Consider the following 17,404-nt stretch of genomic DNA (forward strand, 5'->3'; position numbering starts at 1 on the left):
AGCTGTGACATTCTCTTTTAAAGAACAAAGAAGAGTCATATAACTTATTTACGTGTGTGTCCGTGTGTGAGCGTTTCTGTGTGTGTGTGGTTGGTGGGGTGAACAAATACACTTACAAGAGCTTTCTATATTTTAGGATTTATTTATATTTTCCGACAATGTTCGCTGTACAATTTACAAAAACAAGTTAACATTTCAAAATGTGTACAAAAAAGGCAAGGTTTTTCTCTTTCTTTATAAAAAAAAAAGTATACACTGATATTAAAAAAAAAAAAAAAAAAAATTGGGGGCAGATATTGCAAAGCTCTTTTCAAGTGCAAACAGTTTATACAAATAGGAGCAAGGACACTACAGAAAGCACATCCTCATAAATTATTTAAATAGCATATCTACAAAAAATACCCATAACACTAAACAGCAATACAAATAAAAAATCATTTGTACAAAAAAAAAAAAAAAAAAAAGCAATGGAATTGCTAAAATATAGAAAAAAATATTACAATACTCTTTATTAAAAAAAAAAAAAAAATACTTTCCTGGGGATACAAAGTCATTGTAACTATGTACATAACTGATTAACACTACAGTAGATTTTAAATGCTTGTTAAATATCTCTCCATTTTTTTTTTTTTACTTCCCTCTTGTATCAAAGACATTTTCTGTTTCTCAGTCACACAATGAGGTAATATTTGTACATGAAGGTTTAAGTCTGCTGGTTTACGTTTAATTATCTTTGCATTTTTTTTTTTTGCAGTGGACTGTCTACCTGCCACAATGTAATTAGGGTGTTATATGACTGTATGGAGACATATGGTTTGCATTTGAATGTTCAGCACAGAGAGTGTGCTGTACCTAAACCCTCCTCCCCTCTTGCCTTGCTCTCCCTCTGGTTCTTTAGCAAAATCAACATGTTATACAGCCTTGTCTGCAGAGAGGGCATTTATAGAGTTGCGTCTGAACCGTAACCAAACAGAGAAAGAGCCCACTCTACCTCTCTCTGTCAATCTCAAGTAAAAACAAAATAAAGTTACAATCTGTTCTGCTTCTTTCTCCCTGTATCTCTGAATTTGTCCTGTTCTTTTAATCAATTCTATTTGTCTTGTATAAGTGCTACTAATTGTGTTGCACCAACAGATCTGTTTTATGTTGTGCAAATACATTTTTTTTTTTTTGCCAAAAACTGGAAGAAGTGCATGTTGCATCTATCCTAATAGTCTTATAAAACGCACACACCCACTGGCACACTCTTCTACACAAACACACACACCCACACACATATAAACACATACTGACGCTCTCAACCAGGCAGTGATATCTTGAGATAGTTAAGTTGTCCGCATCTAAATACACTCACACTCCTCAGTTCTAACCTAGCCTTCGCTACATTGTACACTACATATCAATACATGGAGATTCTTTTTATATTATTGCATCTCTCCTCTTTTGTGGTGAAGGCACCACTCCAGTAAAACATCAATAACTTGTGCACTAGTACTGATAGTTTCTTTGTATTCTGCTTCTAATATACTATGAACCTTTTTTTTACCGGTCATCTTGAATATTCATTTTTCTTTCAACAGATGATCCTTCCGTGAGGCACTTTTAGGAGAAAGTCTATTTTATTGTAGTAGATTTGTGCCTTCCAAAATATAAAAACTTGATTGATGTGATCAACCCCAAGATTTCACACTGAGTAAATCACTCCATTAAGGTAATGTCTCTTCCTTAGTTACAAGTTCTTGGAGTGATCTTTTTGTTCCATAAAAAAATAATACACAAAAAAAAAAGGGATGGAAGAAATCACCAAAAGATGGAACAAATCTAACGATTCTGAAGGTGCTATAAGGTTTCCATTACATTCACTGAATGTATAAGCTCAGAATCTATGGGTCTGGAAAAAACAAGAAATATAGTGGCATTACTCCTACTGTTACTACATATGAATTACATAAGGTATTAAACAGTACTTAGGAACGAGGTTAAGGGCTGGATTTGGATCATTGGTGATCATAGACTTGCATTTTTGGAACTTCCTACTGTTACTAAATATGAATTACATAAGGTATTACACAGTACTTAGGAACAATGTTAAGGGCTGGATTTGGATCATTGGTGATCATAGACATGCATTTTTGGAACTTTAGCAGCATTTTGGCCTTAGTACATCCTGTCCAAAGTAAGAAGTGTGTGTGTGGTGAGGGGCTTAGGTAGAAGTGCATGAGGGAAGGATTAGGGGCAGAACACCTCATCATTAGAGTGCCCGAGGAGGTGGTGGTGCCCACGGCAATTCAACTGACTCTGCCTAAACTAATTATGGGTAGATGTGAAACCTCCAGTATGTATGATGATACTAGAAGGGAGCTATAGGTAATTATTCACAGTTGGAACTATAGGCGGAAGAAGCTATAAATTGATGGTGGAGCTATAGTCCGAACTGCCTCATTTAAATATGAGTTTGTGTTGTAAGTTGATTCTGTATAAAACTGTCTATCTTTTACCACTATAACATCACCATATGCTTTTTTTTATTGTGTAAGCTAAGAATAAGCCAATCACTTCACTATACTGTATGTTGCTTGTGTAATATACCGCCACTCACCTCTGCACTCATATTTCAGATCTGAGAAAAACACCATCTCTTGTGAAAAGACAAAGAGTCCTAATCTTCCTCCAGCATATGTCTTGTCGTAAATTGGTCCTGAGTCAGCCATGATTTTCTTGCCTTCGTGCATTACAACACTAAAAGGATTTGAGAAACATAGTATTAAATCTACTGATTCAGGGGAACCCTAAATAAACCTATATCTTGCAAATGATAGGTCTTGCAGTTCTACAATAAGAACTTGGAATGCAACTGGGTCATTCAACTGCTAAATTAGTGATCTACAGCTAGCCACAGGTTGCAGATCACTGACTGAGCACTCAAAGTAAGGAACCCTTTGTCCTCACTTGCTCCAAATAATTTTACTATACATAAGTATTTCCATTCTTACCGAATGAAGCCAGTCTTTGGTCTATGGGTTAAGTGCCATCTGTAAGCTGTGAAATCTTTCCATCCTGTCTGGCGAGGGTCATGCCATAAGGTACGGACCTGTAAAAAAAAAAAAAAAAAAAAAGACAACCATTTAAAGGCTGAGCAAGAGTGATAATGCAGCTCCTTATGGCCTTGAGAAAGTTTTAACTCATGTAAAACATTTCTGGAAAAAATGGCTGGAGAGATATTTACCTGTCCTGCTGTGTTTCCGGTGTGCCACAAAGCATTACGCAAATGTTCTCCTGGTCCAGACGTTGAGTTCACAACTTTAATGGAGAGACCTGAGTAACCTTGCGCTTTAGTAGGTGTTGTGTCCCAATAGGTCTGGGTAATTTGTTTCCACATAACCACATAAAATCTGCTGCTTGATTGGTAGCCAAACACAAATCCAGCATAGTCATCGTCTCTCTCTGTGTTGATAAAGAAGGTGCCACCAAAGTCGACTGCACTAAACTCATCAAAACCTTTCAAGGAAAGAAACAGCATGGTCAGACCCTTTCTGGTCAAAATCACCATCTACAGTATATGCAAGAAGGAAAATAAAATACAATGTTGAACCTTCAGTGGTACTTACCAACTGCAATGCCGGGATCACAATTAACAGTCTGTACCAATTCTTTGCCCTGATGTCTAACCACCCAGTTGGGATCAATCTGTGAAGTTCCTTTAGGATCCAAAGGTACCATTTGGAATTTACGGAAATCAGTTGTACTGATGTCAACATTCTCTGGACACACATCTTCAGAGTCTGGAATACTGTCATTGTCAAAGTCATATTGACAGGCGTCACCACGTCCATCACCTGGAAAATAGAGAGTTTTTCTTGAGTCCCATTTACTGCCATGCAGTATTTGAACATTGTAGTGTTTAGAGAACATAATGTAAAATCAGCTCTGTTCTGACCTCTCATGTACATTATCAAAGGGATTTGTGACGTATCACTTTCTAACAAAAACCAGCAACTCCTCACTTACCATTAGAATCAGTCTGATCACGATTAGGCACCAGCCTGCAGTTATCTTTTTCATCTGGAATGCCATCATTATCATCATCATGATCACAAACATCACCCTTTCCATCCTTATCGTGATCCGCTTGGTTGGCATTTGGAATGTATGGGCAATTGTCCAGGTTATTCTGATGGCCATCTTCATCTATGTCTTCATTGCTGTCGCACTTATCTCCAATAAGATCTGAGTCAGAGTCAGTCTGGAGAAGAATGAGGAATTGGAAAATATAAGCATCTGCGTTGTGCGGAAGCCAAATGATTCCGGTCTCTTCCCACAAACATCTACTCGGGCAACATAATGTATCACTGACATGTGTTATGCTATCTCTTATGTGTTCAAGTGGATCTTGGCTACATTGGTTTATTAGGCTTAAGAGAAAGAAAGAGGAAGGGCATTAAGGGAACTCGTGGTGCAGCTTCTTGATGGCAAGCCATGGTAACCCTGTAAAGTGGTACTCTGCCAAGGAACGTATTAGTAATAGAAATCCCTTGGGTTCTTGAGAGGGGAGTGACTAAATCTTTTGTTGTACATAAAACACAGTTCCTGAAGAGATTATGTGTTTCTTGTTTTGTGGGAAATCATCTGTTGAAAGCAGAAAAGACTGAACTGTGCAATGCTCTGGAATGTATACGCGTGTTCAGCTTAAAACAGAACAATAAAGTAAGATTAAAGAGGAAGGGGTTTACAAAAGTAGCTAATCCATGATGTGCAGAATGGCACGGAGAGGGTGATCTAAATTACCAATCCTCATGATCAGCTGTGTACTAATGCATGGGACTGTGGAGCCTTCTGGCAACATCTTAAGGGTGGAAGACTTAAGAGGTCAACCTGCTAAATCCGTAACCATCAAAAAGGCATGAAAGACGTCATGGCAGACATCAAAGTGAGGTGGAGACATTGTGCAAAGTAAATACCAGATAATTGTTTAGCTCCGAGGCATTGTCTTTTAGCACCTGTTACGGTACATTAATACTGCAATAATGGATATGAAAAATTCCCAATCTTTACCTGATCTGGGTTGTGTTCCATGGGACAATTATCACATTGGTCTCCAACGCCATCTTTATCTGTATCCCTCTGGTCTACATTGTATACGTAAGCGCAGTTGTCTTTCTCATTGAGGATCCCTGTAAAATTGTAATTTATGTATTATGTTATTGGACTGTAGGTAACAATTCATGACAAAATAGCAAATAACATGGGCATCAACTCTATCATTAAAATTGCAGCACATTTAGTATACTGGTGACATCACACCAGAAGGAACTGGTCTGGAACCTAATTGTATTCTACTAATTTATATAAAATAAAATAAGTAGGTATTTTGCAATAAGTCTGCCCAGATTTCTGTTGCATTCAAATATCTTTCACTTGGTAAGGATTGTTAGAAATGTGGTTTTACCATTTGTTGCCTGATTATTTAATGCACCAGACCCTGTAGTTATATGAAATGATAAGCTAAGCGGGATGAATTTCCATTAAGGGGGTCATTCCGAGTTGTTCGCTCGTTGCCGATTTTTGCAACGGAGCGATTAATGCGAAAATGCGCATGGTACGCAGTGCGCATGCACTAAGTATTTTAGCTCAAAACTTAGTAGATTTACTCACGGCAGAACGAAGAATTTCCATTGTTGAAGTGATCGGAGTGTGATTGACAGGAAGTGGGTGTTTCTGGGCGGAAACTGACCGTTTCCTGGGAGTGTGCGGAAAAACGCAGGCGTGATAGGATAAAACGTGGGAGTGTCTGGAGAAACAGGGGAGTGGCTATCCGAACGCAGGGCGCGTTTGTGACGTCAAACCAGGAACGAAACGGGCTGAGCTGATGCAGTGTAGGAGTAAGTCTCGAGCTACTCAGAAACTGCTAAGAATTTTCTATTCGCAATTCTGTTAATCTTTCGTTCGCAATTCTGCTAAGCAAAGATACACTCCCAGAGGGCGGCGGCCTAGCGTGTGCAATGCTGCTAAAAGCAGCTAGCGAGCGAACAACTCAGAATCACCCCTTAAGTGCCATGTGATGCCATTTACGCAGTGGCTCAGCTATATGCTGAAGAAGCTATAGGCTGATTACTTCACACAGCCAGCATAATATATATATATATATATATATATATATATTTAAAAAAATATATAAATGTTTCTGGGCAGGGTGTTAAGCCTTTAATGGTGAACAAGTGTTATATCATACAGGAAAAGGCTGTACAGTACTTAGTAATAAACTTAGACTCAATAAAGAACTATGTTCAATCTAATAGTAAAAGGGCACGAACCGTCTCCATCAATATCCACAGCACAAGCATCTCCTTCGCCATTGGCATCTGTGTCGGCTTGGTCTGGGTTGTGGTTGTAAGGGCAGTTGTCACAACGATCGCCCACATCATCTCGGTCATAGTCATACTGAGCAGGGTTGTATATGAATTGACAGTTGTCCTGCAGGATGAAAGAATAGTCTAAGGATTTACTGTCTCCAAGCAGTAAAAAGGTTTCTAATTCCACAGACACAACAGCTTGCATGTCTAACTACATGGATGTGGTATTTTTAGCACAATCTAATGCCTCTGAAGTTTAGTACGTCCACCTGAAAAGTGGCACCTACATGCCAAAATCTACTTATGGCATTTGAGTATGTTAACATCTGCATGTTTCAAACTTTGTTATCCTGCTGTTTGCAGGAAACTTGAGGTCAACTTCACTTTCAAAGTTCAGTCTTAGCAAAACACTTCATAGTATAATCCTAGCCAAAAGATTTCCTAATTTACTAGACAAATTTCACAACCAGATGATATTTTCTGCTTCAACGTCCATCCATCCCCCAGTAAGTGTTTACTTTTCTACTATTTTGTTTAACTCAATGAGAAGAAAAGAAACTAAATTTCTGTGGATCCAAAAAAAACATGAATATATTCTTCTTTGTTGTTTTCTTACCCTATCATCTGGGATTCCATCATTATCATCGTCGCTATCGCAAGCATCTCCAATTCCGTCCTTATCATAATCTTCTTGGCCTGAGTTAGGGAGGTTGGGGCAGTTGTCCTAAAATAAAGAATAGGGTCATGAATATGTGGATATACAGTATTTCTAACTGTGTTGTGATGCTCTTTTTGCACCATTTGCTTATGATTGATAGCAAGGTTACGCTCGCTTACTTTTTTACAGTAATAGGTGGCGTTTGCAACACATGTGAGGTTCTCATTTGGCCATCCATCCAGATCTGTGTCTTCTCCACAGATGATGCCATTGCCAGCGTACCCTGGTCTGCACTCGCAGCGGAACATAGGATCAGCATAATGTCCAAGGTAGATACATCTTGCATTCTTGTTACAGTCGTGTGTTCCATCTGTGCAAGGGTTCCTTGGCTTGCAGACCTGGTATTCCAGAATAGAGTGATCAAGATTAGGGTATTGAGCAAAACATGTGCTAAACTTGTCACACTTTAAATGCATTTTCTACAGTGTACAAGAGAATAAGATATATTGTGACAGGCATCCATAGGTTTCCAACACTACATGGATATATTACAGATGAGCAAAGTTGAGATGAAATATTGTAGTAAGTAACAGAATAGAGTGGAGGCACTGACAGGTGACAATTTGTTCTGCTGTCTGGTGTGATTGGTGAAGGTAGCACGAGGAAAACAGAAGGCCAAACTCTGGCAGTGAAATGTGCAAAATTATGCAAATATTTTTGTAAATGTTAAGTCATCCATAATTGATGGTTGGACAATCATACCTGTTTGTTTGCTGTAGCTTCTTCAACGCTCTTGCCAAATGGCTGTGTGCCAGTGTATCGTGGTGGACAAGGGAGACAGTTGTAACCTGGCTCTGTATTCTCACATCTATGCACTCCATTAAGGTTAAAGCAGGCATCAGGGACCTCTTTGCACTATAACAAAAAATAGTTAGGACATTAACAAACATAACCATTATTTCATCAGACACAGAAATATTCTATAGCAGGTATTTTCACTTAGCAGTTAAATGGCATCATTAGCGTGAAGGGTTTATCAATGGAAAACTCACCTCGTCTATATCAGTGCATGCTGTGCCATTTCCCGTATAACCTGTAGGGCATGCACCACATTTCCAAGAGCCATCATCAAAGCTGGTGCATTTGACTCCAGCAAAGCATGGATTAGATAGACATCCATCTACAATGGAAGAAGATGTACATATTAAGCTTCTGTGGAATCTGGACTAACATTACTGTGTGTGTGTATGTGTATATTTCATGTGAGCTACTGGCTTACCGATTGGACAGTCTTGCTTGTTACAGATCCGATTGTCAGCATGATCTCCTAGACAGTCTTTTCCACCGTACTGGGGCTTGGGGTTATTACAGAGGCGCTCACGTTTCTGAACACCACCTCCACAGGTTATAGAGCATGTATCCCAGAGTGACCATGGACCCCACTGACCGTTAACTGGAAAAAAAAAAGAATCAGAATGGCGTTAACTCTTCATTCTTATTGTCTACATACAGTAAGTTATTTCTAAACAGCAGAGTATGAGACAGAACTGAGAATTCCTGGTAGAAACAAAGCAGAATCTATCAGCACACAGACTTTTCTGGAAGTGACCTTTAGAAGAACTCACTCAAACACTGGAAAGTTGACATAATACATAATTCTTTGTTGGTCTCCAGTGTGCGTCATTTGCCCTTTGAGTCAGGCTATAGAATGATACAACTAAAGAACCGTAAAGAAGGAGCGACCAGCAATAAGTGACACTCACTTGGGCAGTGATCTTTCTGGCATGGCTTGTTTTCCCTTCCTTCTCCCACACATGGTTTGCCATTCAGCTGAGGCACAGGTGAGTTGCAGAGACGGATTCTAGTGATCTGACCACTTCCACATGTGACGGAGCATGATGACCAAGGAGACCAGTGGCTCCACCCACCATCTTGCTTAACTAGAAAAAACAAGATATGGTATACATGTTATTACTATTGTTTCTCAGCAATACATTAGCGGAGGTTATCCCTTTAATTGGCGGTTCATAAAAGAATTGGTCATCCTTGTAAAACCAACTTTAAGTGTTTTTTGTAGAGCTGTAGTGACCCCAAACATACAGCGTTAAAAGTAGCTCTTGAGATTAGCAGAATGCAAGGGCCCTAAGAAGCTTACATGAGTTCTTTGAACTTCACTTGAAAAGCAACTGAAATGTGCATATTGGATTGTAAGCCTTGGCATAAAGCACAAGACATAACACTACTGTAAACTAAAGCCATCTACCATAATAAGAATGTAAAGAACATAAACAGATATCTCAATAACTTATGCCTTTATTATCAAGGGTGGTCTTCAGTATGCCACCGGCGCCAGGATACCGACCGCCGGTGTGCTGACACATATTCTCCCTCTTGGGGTCCACGCACCCCCTAGGAGGGAGAAAAATAGCGTGGCGCACGTAGTGCGCCACCGAGCCCGCAAGGGGCTCATTAGCGCTCGCCCTGCTGTCGGTATGCCGGCGGTCGGGATCCCAGCGTCGGTATGCTGGCCCTCCGGGAACCCGGCCGCCGGTCACTCATACTACACCCATTATCAATACATTATAACGTTTTAACATTAATGTTTGTAAATAATAAATGTTACTTTACTCACATCTCTTGTCACATTCTTGGATGTGACATGACCTGGTTTGGACCGAGGACCCTTCACATCGGTTATTAAGGCTGTCACATGATCGACCTCTCTGCTGTACTCCGTGACCGCACGTCACCGAGCATGGCGTCCACTCAGACCAAGGAGACCAGCCATCGTCAGGAGAGTCACTTGCTAAAAAGAGAAAGGAGAGACTGTATTACGACACGGTTATCTCGCTTTTTGAAAATTCCAACTGCTCAGCGTCAAATTCTTTCCTCTAAATAGAAACCGATTTGTCCTGTAGTAAAGTTGGACATCAACTGTCATAAATCTCATTTGAAAATTATCCACGGTAACGGAGATATGACATGGGACTTAGTTCAATTTACAAGCTCAGATTTATTACATACAGACATGTCTGCTTCAGAGGATAAGGAAACAGACGCACCAGTTATTATAATTGGAAAAATGTTTGGTAGATACAAGTATTTTAGCTGTACAAGCTGGGGATCTCCTGACTGGGAGTTCCATACATGCCAAGGAGATAGAGGTATGAAGCTCACAGGACTGAGCAGGTCCGACAGTCAGTGCTCAGCACTTGCAGCTGTACTACTTTCATAAAAACTATTTTATCTTTGTCCTGAATCAACTTGTTCAGCATTTACAAGATTAATATCTGCATATTTGTCGTTATGCCTTTTGAAAATGAAATGTTCGGCCTGAGGCTGCAGATACACCTTCTGAACGTTAAATAAAAATGCTTAAAACATCAGAGGGGATATGGGATGAAAAAGATTTAATTTTGCTGTCTGGTCTAATGGTTAAAGTACATCCAAACCTTGGATAGACATAAAGTGGAGAGAGATAAAGTACCAATCAATTGATGTCTAAAAATGCCATTTTAGAAAAATGACAGTTGGAAGTAGATTAGTTGGCACTAAATCTCTCTCCACTTTCTCTCTCTACATGGTTTGGTAAATCTCTCCCATTCTTTCTAAGTCCACTTTCATTCTGAGGAGTCTATTGTGTTCTTATTAAAACAATTACTCTTTAATGTTGCTCTACAAAATCACATTTGTTATCACAACTTGGCTGTTTAGTCAACTACTTACGCCAACATCTGGGACAGCACTCCCCATCTGGAATAGTGGCATTGGTGCAGGGCATCAGAGGGCATGATACTTTGCGGCAGAAAATGGCTGAATTCTGAACAAAGAAACCAAAATGGAGTCAGGTGAACATCTGTACTATGCAATATAGCATTGAAAAAAGTTTATCCCTCAGAGATAAGACATCTCAATGGACTGTATGTTAGTACTAACATTCCAAAATACAGTGATGCTTAAGTTAAGGCCCGTACACACTGGTCAATATATCGGCCGTTCTCTTGAACGGCCGATATATCGCGGGTCCGTCGGCCAGTGTGTACGGCCGATACGTCTGTGAACTCTGTCGTCCACAGACGTATTGCGTCGGCCGCGCAGCACAGCCGACGGCCAATATATCTACCGATATATTGGCGCGTCGCTGTGTGTCTACGGGGCGGTCGGCCGACCACCCGTACACATGCTGCGGCGGCCGGCGGTGATTGACAGCTGAACTGGGCGGGCGTGTGTACACGCCCGCCCAGTTCATGACGTCAGTCCCCGACGGATCGGGCAGTGTGTATGCTCAACACACTGCCCGATCAGTCCATAGATATATCTGCAGATCAATTGATCTGCAGATATATCTATTAGTGTGTACCCACCTTTAGGCTACTGTAGGTAAGGTTGGGGATTTTGAGGAGAGTATATTATTAAGGGGTCTATGTACTAAGCTTTGGAAAGGGATAAAGAGGACAGAGATAAAGTATCAGCCAACCAGCTCCTAACTCTCATTTTTCAAACACAGCCTGTAACATGGCAGCTAGGAGCTGATTGGCAGGAACTTTTAGGTCTATTTACTAAGCCTTGAAGAGAGATAAGTGGGCGGAGATAAAGTACCAGCCAGTCAGCTTCTAACTGCCATGTCACAGGCTGTGTTTGAAAACTTACAGTTAGGAGCTGATTAGTTGGTACTTTATCGCCGTCCACTTTATCTCTCTTCAAGGCTTAATGCATAGACACCTAAGTGACTTAAATGGGACACATTTTATAGCTATCTATATATCTACAAAGTAATGGCCAGTTCAGTGATTTTGAATAACAGTTTTCTAAAGCAAGGGAGAGTCCTACAATCAATGTTTACTATAGCCAAAGATTATGGGGGAGAGTTAGCAAATCTGAGAGAGAGCTAAAGTGCAGATATTGCTCATAAGCAATCAATCAGATCTGACCTGTAATATCTCTAGGACGGCCTGTAAAATGACAGTTAGAAGCGTATTGGTTGGTACTTTATCTCTCTTTTATTTCTGTCCAAGATTTGATAAATCTCCCCCTAGGTGGATAGCTAGATATTAGCTTATGTCTTAATATGCTGTTTCTATCTAAATTATCAAGTTATTATTCAGAAAAATAGAAATATAAGATTAAAATAACTGATTTGACAGTAATGATAACGATAGGCAAACACAAATATTGCAAGGGGGAAATTACCTGGCATGTACACTCAGTACAGCTGTCAATGGTCCATTCATCCAAATTGTTGTATTTAACTCCACTGTGTATACAACCATCAACTGGTCTCACCTTCACTTCATTAGCCAGAAGCATATTGTCCTCTGTCTACAAGAACAAAAAGAAATAACTAAATATCATCTCTCCAATAGTATTTTTTTTACAAAACAAGGATCTCTAAATTGTACTTACCACTTTCTGTATTTTGTCCTGAAGGCTTGCAATCACTCTCTTTAGACCTTTCAACTCCAAAAACATATTGTTCAGATCATCGCAGGAAATGCCACACACATCATTGAGGTCCTTTGTCTTGTGTCCAATGTAATTGGTACGGATTGCTGGGCGCGAGTCATTTACTGAATTGTCCAAATCATAATTTGCTGGATCAATACAAAAAAGAGAGAGTTTAATCATTTCTTGCAAGTTGGAATGTGATGTGCAATACTGTACTGTATTATAAGGTTGGAGAACCCTTCAATGCATGATATATCACTAGTAGTGATATTTTGTTATATGCTGCACATAATCATGGGTTGACTGTACTTACAGCTGGAGCAGCCTTTGTTTCTCAGAATCACATCAATGCTGGTGCCAAACACAAAGCGCAGGTTCTGAAGCACACCCTGTTAAGACAGAACCATCATTTAGATTGCAGTAGCTGATTGCCATTAATTAGCTTATAATGCAATAAGAACTACTGTACTCTGGAAGAAGGTGCGAACTGCCCCCAAAATGTCATATACAGATGGGTCCACATTTATCTTGACCTTTAATTGGATTTACTGAGACTGGCCAATCGGACTTAATCCCCTGCTGTAATGACTTAATCCCCTGCTGTATTGTTCTCTGTATTGTATTGCAGTTGAGAACAGTAGATGAAGGGTTTAAACTAATAATTCATGTTGTGCCTAGGTGCAGAAAACTAGTCAAGATAACCGTGGACCCATCTGTACTTCATTTATTTTATGGATTTTAATCAACAGTAGAAATATAAGTTTGGTACCTATGATATTTGCTTTGTATATTTATTCCTGTGGTTTGTTTTTTATGTAATGTTTCTCGTTATGTTTTACCTGGAAGTTGTCTTTTACTCCTCCTTTTGCTACTCTCAGTTGAGCGATGCTTGCCAAGTCACCATTGAGAACAAGATGAATGGGCACATCCAACTCAGCGTTTTCCATCTTGTCACATCCCACATAAAGCTGAGCTCGATCTTCCTGTATGAATAGGGTAATGTTCTTCCAGTGGCCGGTGGCCAGCTTAGCTTCTTCCACAGACACTACCTGCTGCTTATCTTCACCACTCACACTCAAGTCTAAAGTTCCAGCTTCACCATTGGAAGTTAGACTAAAGATATGGCCTTTGCCATCTTTCCTTTCAATAGACAAAAGTGCTCCTCTTGTCTTCTTCACTTGACGTAAAGTGGCCAACAAGATAAAACCCCGTTCCACTCGAACAGCATCTAGCAAGTCTTGAAATTTATCTTCAGGAACCGGAGGAATAAGATTGGGCTTTTCAATTCTATAGGCTGGGCTTGATGGATCAGGACCCTTCACTAGATGGACTCCTTGAGGTTTGCGGCTGCCAGGCTTTCGGGTGAGTCCGGTTAGCTCAAATAGGTCAAACACACTGTTGTCATCTGCTCCATTCTCTGTTGCAGTAAAGAAAAAGAAGAATGTTAAACTTCTAGAGAGGGAACTTTCAATAGGTTTCAGAGCCCTGTAAAAGTATTGCCAAATGCTATTCAAAATAAATGGCAAAGTTTTCAGGTTTTAGGTTTATGTCAGTCATTACCGGTACTTGATAGAAAATGCTGAGAGCTGTAGCTTAATAACAGCTTCAAGTTCACATTCTACCCACTTGGTATGGCTAAATACAAGCTTTATCCCAAATACCAAATATATCTATATTACCGTGAAATTTATAGAACATCTGGCAGGTCGCTACAATCATTAACGTCACTGGGGCACATTACATATCTATCATGAATGGGATCTCTCTTGCATACTATGTAATTACTTTACAAACACACATGTATTTCTTACCTGTTGCTTGTCTTGTGTCTGGAACAGCAAGCATTAATAGTAGGAAAATACCCTTCATTAACCCCATTCTGAAGACCAGAAGTGATTTCTAAAACAAACAGAAACGTACACCTTAGCGAGAAATATAGATAGAGCATGCTGGAATTCTCTGTCATACATGCCAAAGTTAAATAAAACCTTGTAACAATGACGTTTTATCGTCCTGCAAAACTGTTTCACATCACAGCGGGCATTCAATGTGCACTAATACCGGGCAAAGTCTAACACAAAATGTTCATGGGACTGTAACTGAATAATCACAATGCAATTAGAAAAAGATCAGTGACATGGAAAGTAAATACACTTCTTTGTAAGATAAAGTAGAACGTGGAGTAAAAGCAGATGGTAAAGCACGCACAATCAGCCATCAACAGCTAACTAACAATACAAAAGCATATTATATAAAAGTCGGTTTAATTATTTTACCCTGAAGCTATAGATACAGTAAAGATAATTATTCCCAAGTAGCAGGTAGTTGTGCTTAGTCCCTTCAGGGACTTTTGGTCTTACTGTTGACTTATCATTATCACATAATGATCCCGTTTGAAAAATGAAATAGAATAATCGATCTTAACCCTTGAGTGCTAACATATCACATGAAAAATGTTTCACTATCCTCAGACTACATCTTAATGATCACGCACAATACAGTCAGGTCTTACAGATTCTTTGCACTCTGCTGTATGAGTAAATATGAACCTGTTGAAATCCCCACAAACACACAATTGCTGCAAATTCTGCAAATCTCTGTACTATGTTGCTCACTACTGTGTAACAGGTTTAAACAAAAACCAAAAAAAAAATACATAAAAATCAAAATAACACCAATAAATGAAACTCCATAGCAATGCACCTACTGTATACAATAAAACCCTGTCAGTTCAAAAACCTTGGAACCATCCAAATGGAATGACTGGAAGTGTTTAACCAGTGCTGGCTAGTGCTGGCTGATAATTCACCAGTTATGGGGCTGATTCTGAATTGGAAGCAAAGAAAAGAGAGCAGGTAAGTTAGCACCACGCTCTGTTGCAGGGCAGGTGGAGCAGATGTAAAATGTGCAGAGAGATTTAGATTTGGGAGACACATGTCCAAACTCCAATCTACACTGCATTGTAAAAATAAAGCTGTCCAGCATTTGTGGGCTACATGCAAAAGCAGCCAGTATTTATCCTGCATGCAAAAATAATAAATGTATTTACATCCCTTTCATTGCAACATGGTTTGTTCTAGCTGCAATATTACCTGCTTTTTTGCTTTACTCCCAAATCAGAATTAGCCCTATTTGTTTCTCCAATACTGGACATAAAGCTGAGGTTCAAGAATAGCAATAAAGGACTATATTTCCCCTTACATTCTCCAGCTACAAATACAGGTAGAATCCCTGGTTGGCGTCTGTGGTAGCAGGTCTCCTCAGTCTGCTGTTGTGCGCTCTACACTCCTCTGTGTGCGCTCTGCATGCGTTCTGATCTCTCTGAGCTGCAGAGCACTCCATATAAAGCAGCCCTGACATTCCTGGGCTCCCCACTGGCCAATCAGAGCCAGACGGGCAGGAAACTGGCTCCTGTTTATTCTATTACCTCACAACATGAGGGAGAGACACAACTATCCCATACACACTGGCTGTGATGCATGCTGAGGAATGTCTAAATGACACAGCTACATTTTTTTTTTGTATAACACAGGGATAACCAATAAAGGCAGCAGGAAACATTCACTTTCTCACTTACTGAGCAGAAATATCTTCTTAGTTTTTCTGTTACTCATTAAAATATTAAAAGATTTAAACATTATACCTTCTTGAGCAGTCATTTATACAGCGCACACATATTACTTTGTTTTACAGAGAATGGGCCAATTGTAATAGAGTGAGAGTTTCAAAAAGTGAGAGATTTGGTAAGGTTTTGCTGTTTGTTTGTTTTTAAAGCGGCAATCGTTTACACAGCAAGAGCAACTGCTTTTGCAGTATAAATGATTGCCACTTTTAAAAAAAACTGAAAAACCTTACCAAATCTCTCACTTTCCGAAACTCTCACTCTATTACATTTGACCCAATGTTTCACATCAGTCCCTGCCCGGTGTACGTTTAATTTGCCGGGTGTTGGGATCCCCGGCGGTCAAGATACCGATGCCGGAATCACGACAGCTGGCAATGCGCATTAGGGATCATTTTTTGTAAGTAGCCAATTGGCCTACCAGAGTGTTGGAGGAAACCCACATGGACACGAGGTAAACAAACAAATTCCGCACATATAGGGGGAGATGTTTTAAGTCTGAAATAGATATAAAGATGAGAAAGAAAGTACCAGCCAATCAGCTTCTGACATTTTACTTGCTGTACTTAAAAAATTACAGACACTGATTGGTTGGTACTTGGGTGGTCATTCCGAGTTGATCGTCCGCTAGCTGTTTTTAGCAGCCGTGCAAACGCTATGCCGCCTCCCACTGGGAGTGTATTTTAGCTTAGCAGAAGTGTGAACGAAAGGATCGCAGAGCGGCGGCAAAGTTTTTTTGTGCAGTTTTAGAGTAGCTCAAAACCTACTCAGTGCTTGCGATCACTTTCAGACTGTTCAGTTCCTGTTTTGACATCACAAACACGCCCTGCGTTCGCCCAGCCACTCCTGCGTTTTTCCTGGCACGCATGTGTTTTTTCGGGCACTACCTGAAAATGGTCAGTTGACACCCAGAAACGCCCACTTCATGTCAATCACTCTGCGGCCAGCAGTGCGACTGAAAATCTTCGCTAGACCCTGTGTGAAACTACATCGGCCATTGTAAAAGTATGTCGTGCGTGCGCATTGCGCCATATACGCATGCGCAGAAGTGCCGTTTTTTTGCCTCATCGCTGCACAGCGAACGAATGCAGCTAGCGATCAACTCGGAATTACCACCTTTATCTCTTCTCTAATGCTTTATAGATCTGCCCCATGGTGTCTTGGTTTCCTTGGTTAGGAATTGAACTCATGACCTAAATGATATGAAGCCGATCTCTCTCTTTCTCTCTCTCTCTCTTTTTCTGTATTTCTCTCTTTCTCCCACTCCTGTCTGTCTCTCTTTCTCTCTCTCCTTCCCTCTGTATTGCTGCCCCATAGCTTTTCTTTCTT

General features: G+C 40.1%; 1 protein-coding gene across 1 annotated transcript; it reads right to left on the reverse strand.

Moving 5' to 3' along the window:
- Positions 1-265: 265 nt before the first annotated feature.
- THBS1 (thrombospondin 1) lies at positions 266-15,756 on the reverse strand. Its single transcript, XM_063948192.1, has 22 exons — positions 15,655-15,756; positions 14,265-14,352; positions 13,293-13,870; positions 12,767-12,842; positions 12,412-12,599; positions 12,199-12,327; positions 10,735-10,828; positions 9,641-9,814; positions 8,772-8,948; positions 8,288-8,461; positions 8,061-8,188; positions 7,771-7,923; positions 7,188-7,406; positions 6,967-7,074; positions 6,312-6,471; positions 5,053-5,171; positions 4,009-4,243; positions 3,609-3,836; positions 3,227-3,498; positions 2,994-3,091; positions 2,600-2,739; positions 266-1,891 (listed from the first exon to the last, which is right to left on the reverse strand). The coding sequence occupies exons 2-22, from the start codon at positions 14,329-14,331 to the stop codon at positions 1,884-1,886; spliced, it is 3,525 nt and encodes a 1,174-aa protein (XP_063804262.1). The 5' UTR covers positions 14,332-14,352; positions 15,655-15,756; the 3' UTR covers positions 266-1,883.
- Between the last annotated feature and the right edge of the window lie 1,648 nt (positions 15,757-17,404).

The sequence above is a fragment of the Pseudophryne corroboree genome, chromosome 12 (genome assembly GCF_028390025.1).
Source record: "Pseudophryne corroboree isolate aPseCor3 chromosome 12, aPseCor3.hap2, whole genome shotgun sequence".
NCBI classification, from domain to species: domain Eukaryota; kingdom Metazoa; phylum Chordata; class Amphibia; order Anura; family Myobatrachidae; genus Pseudophryne; species Pseudophryne corroboree.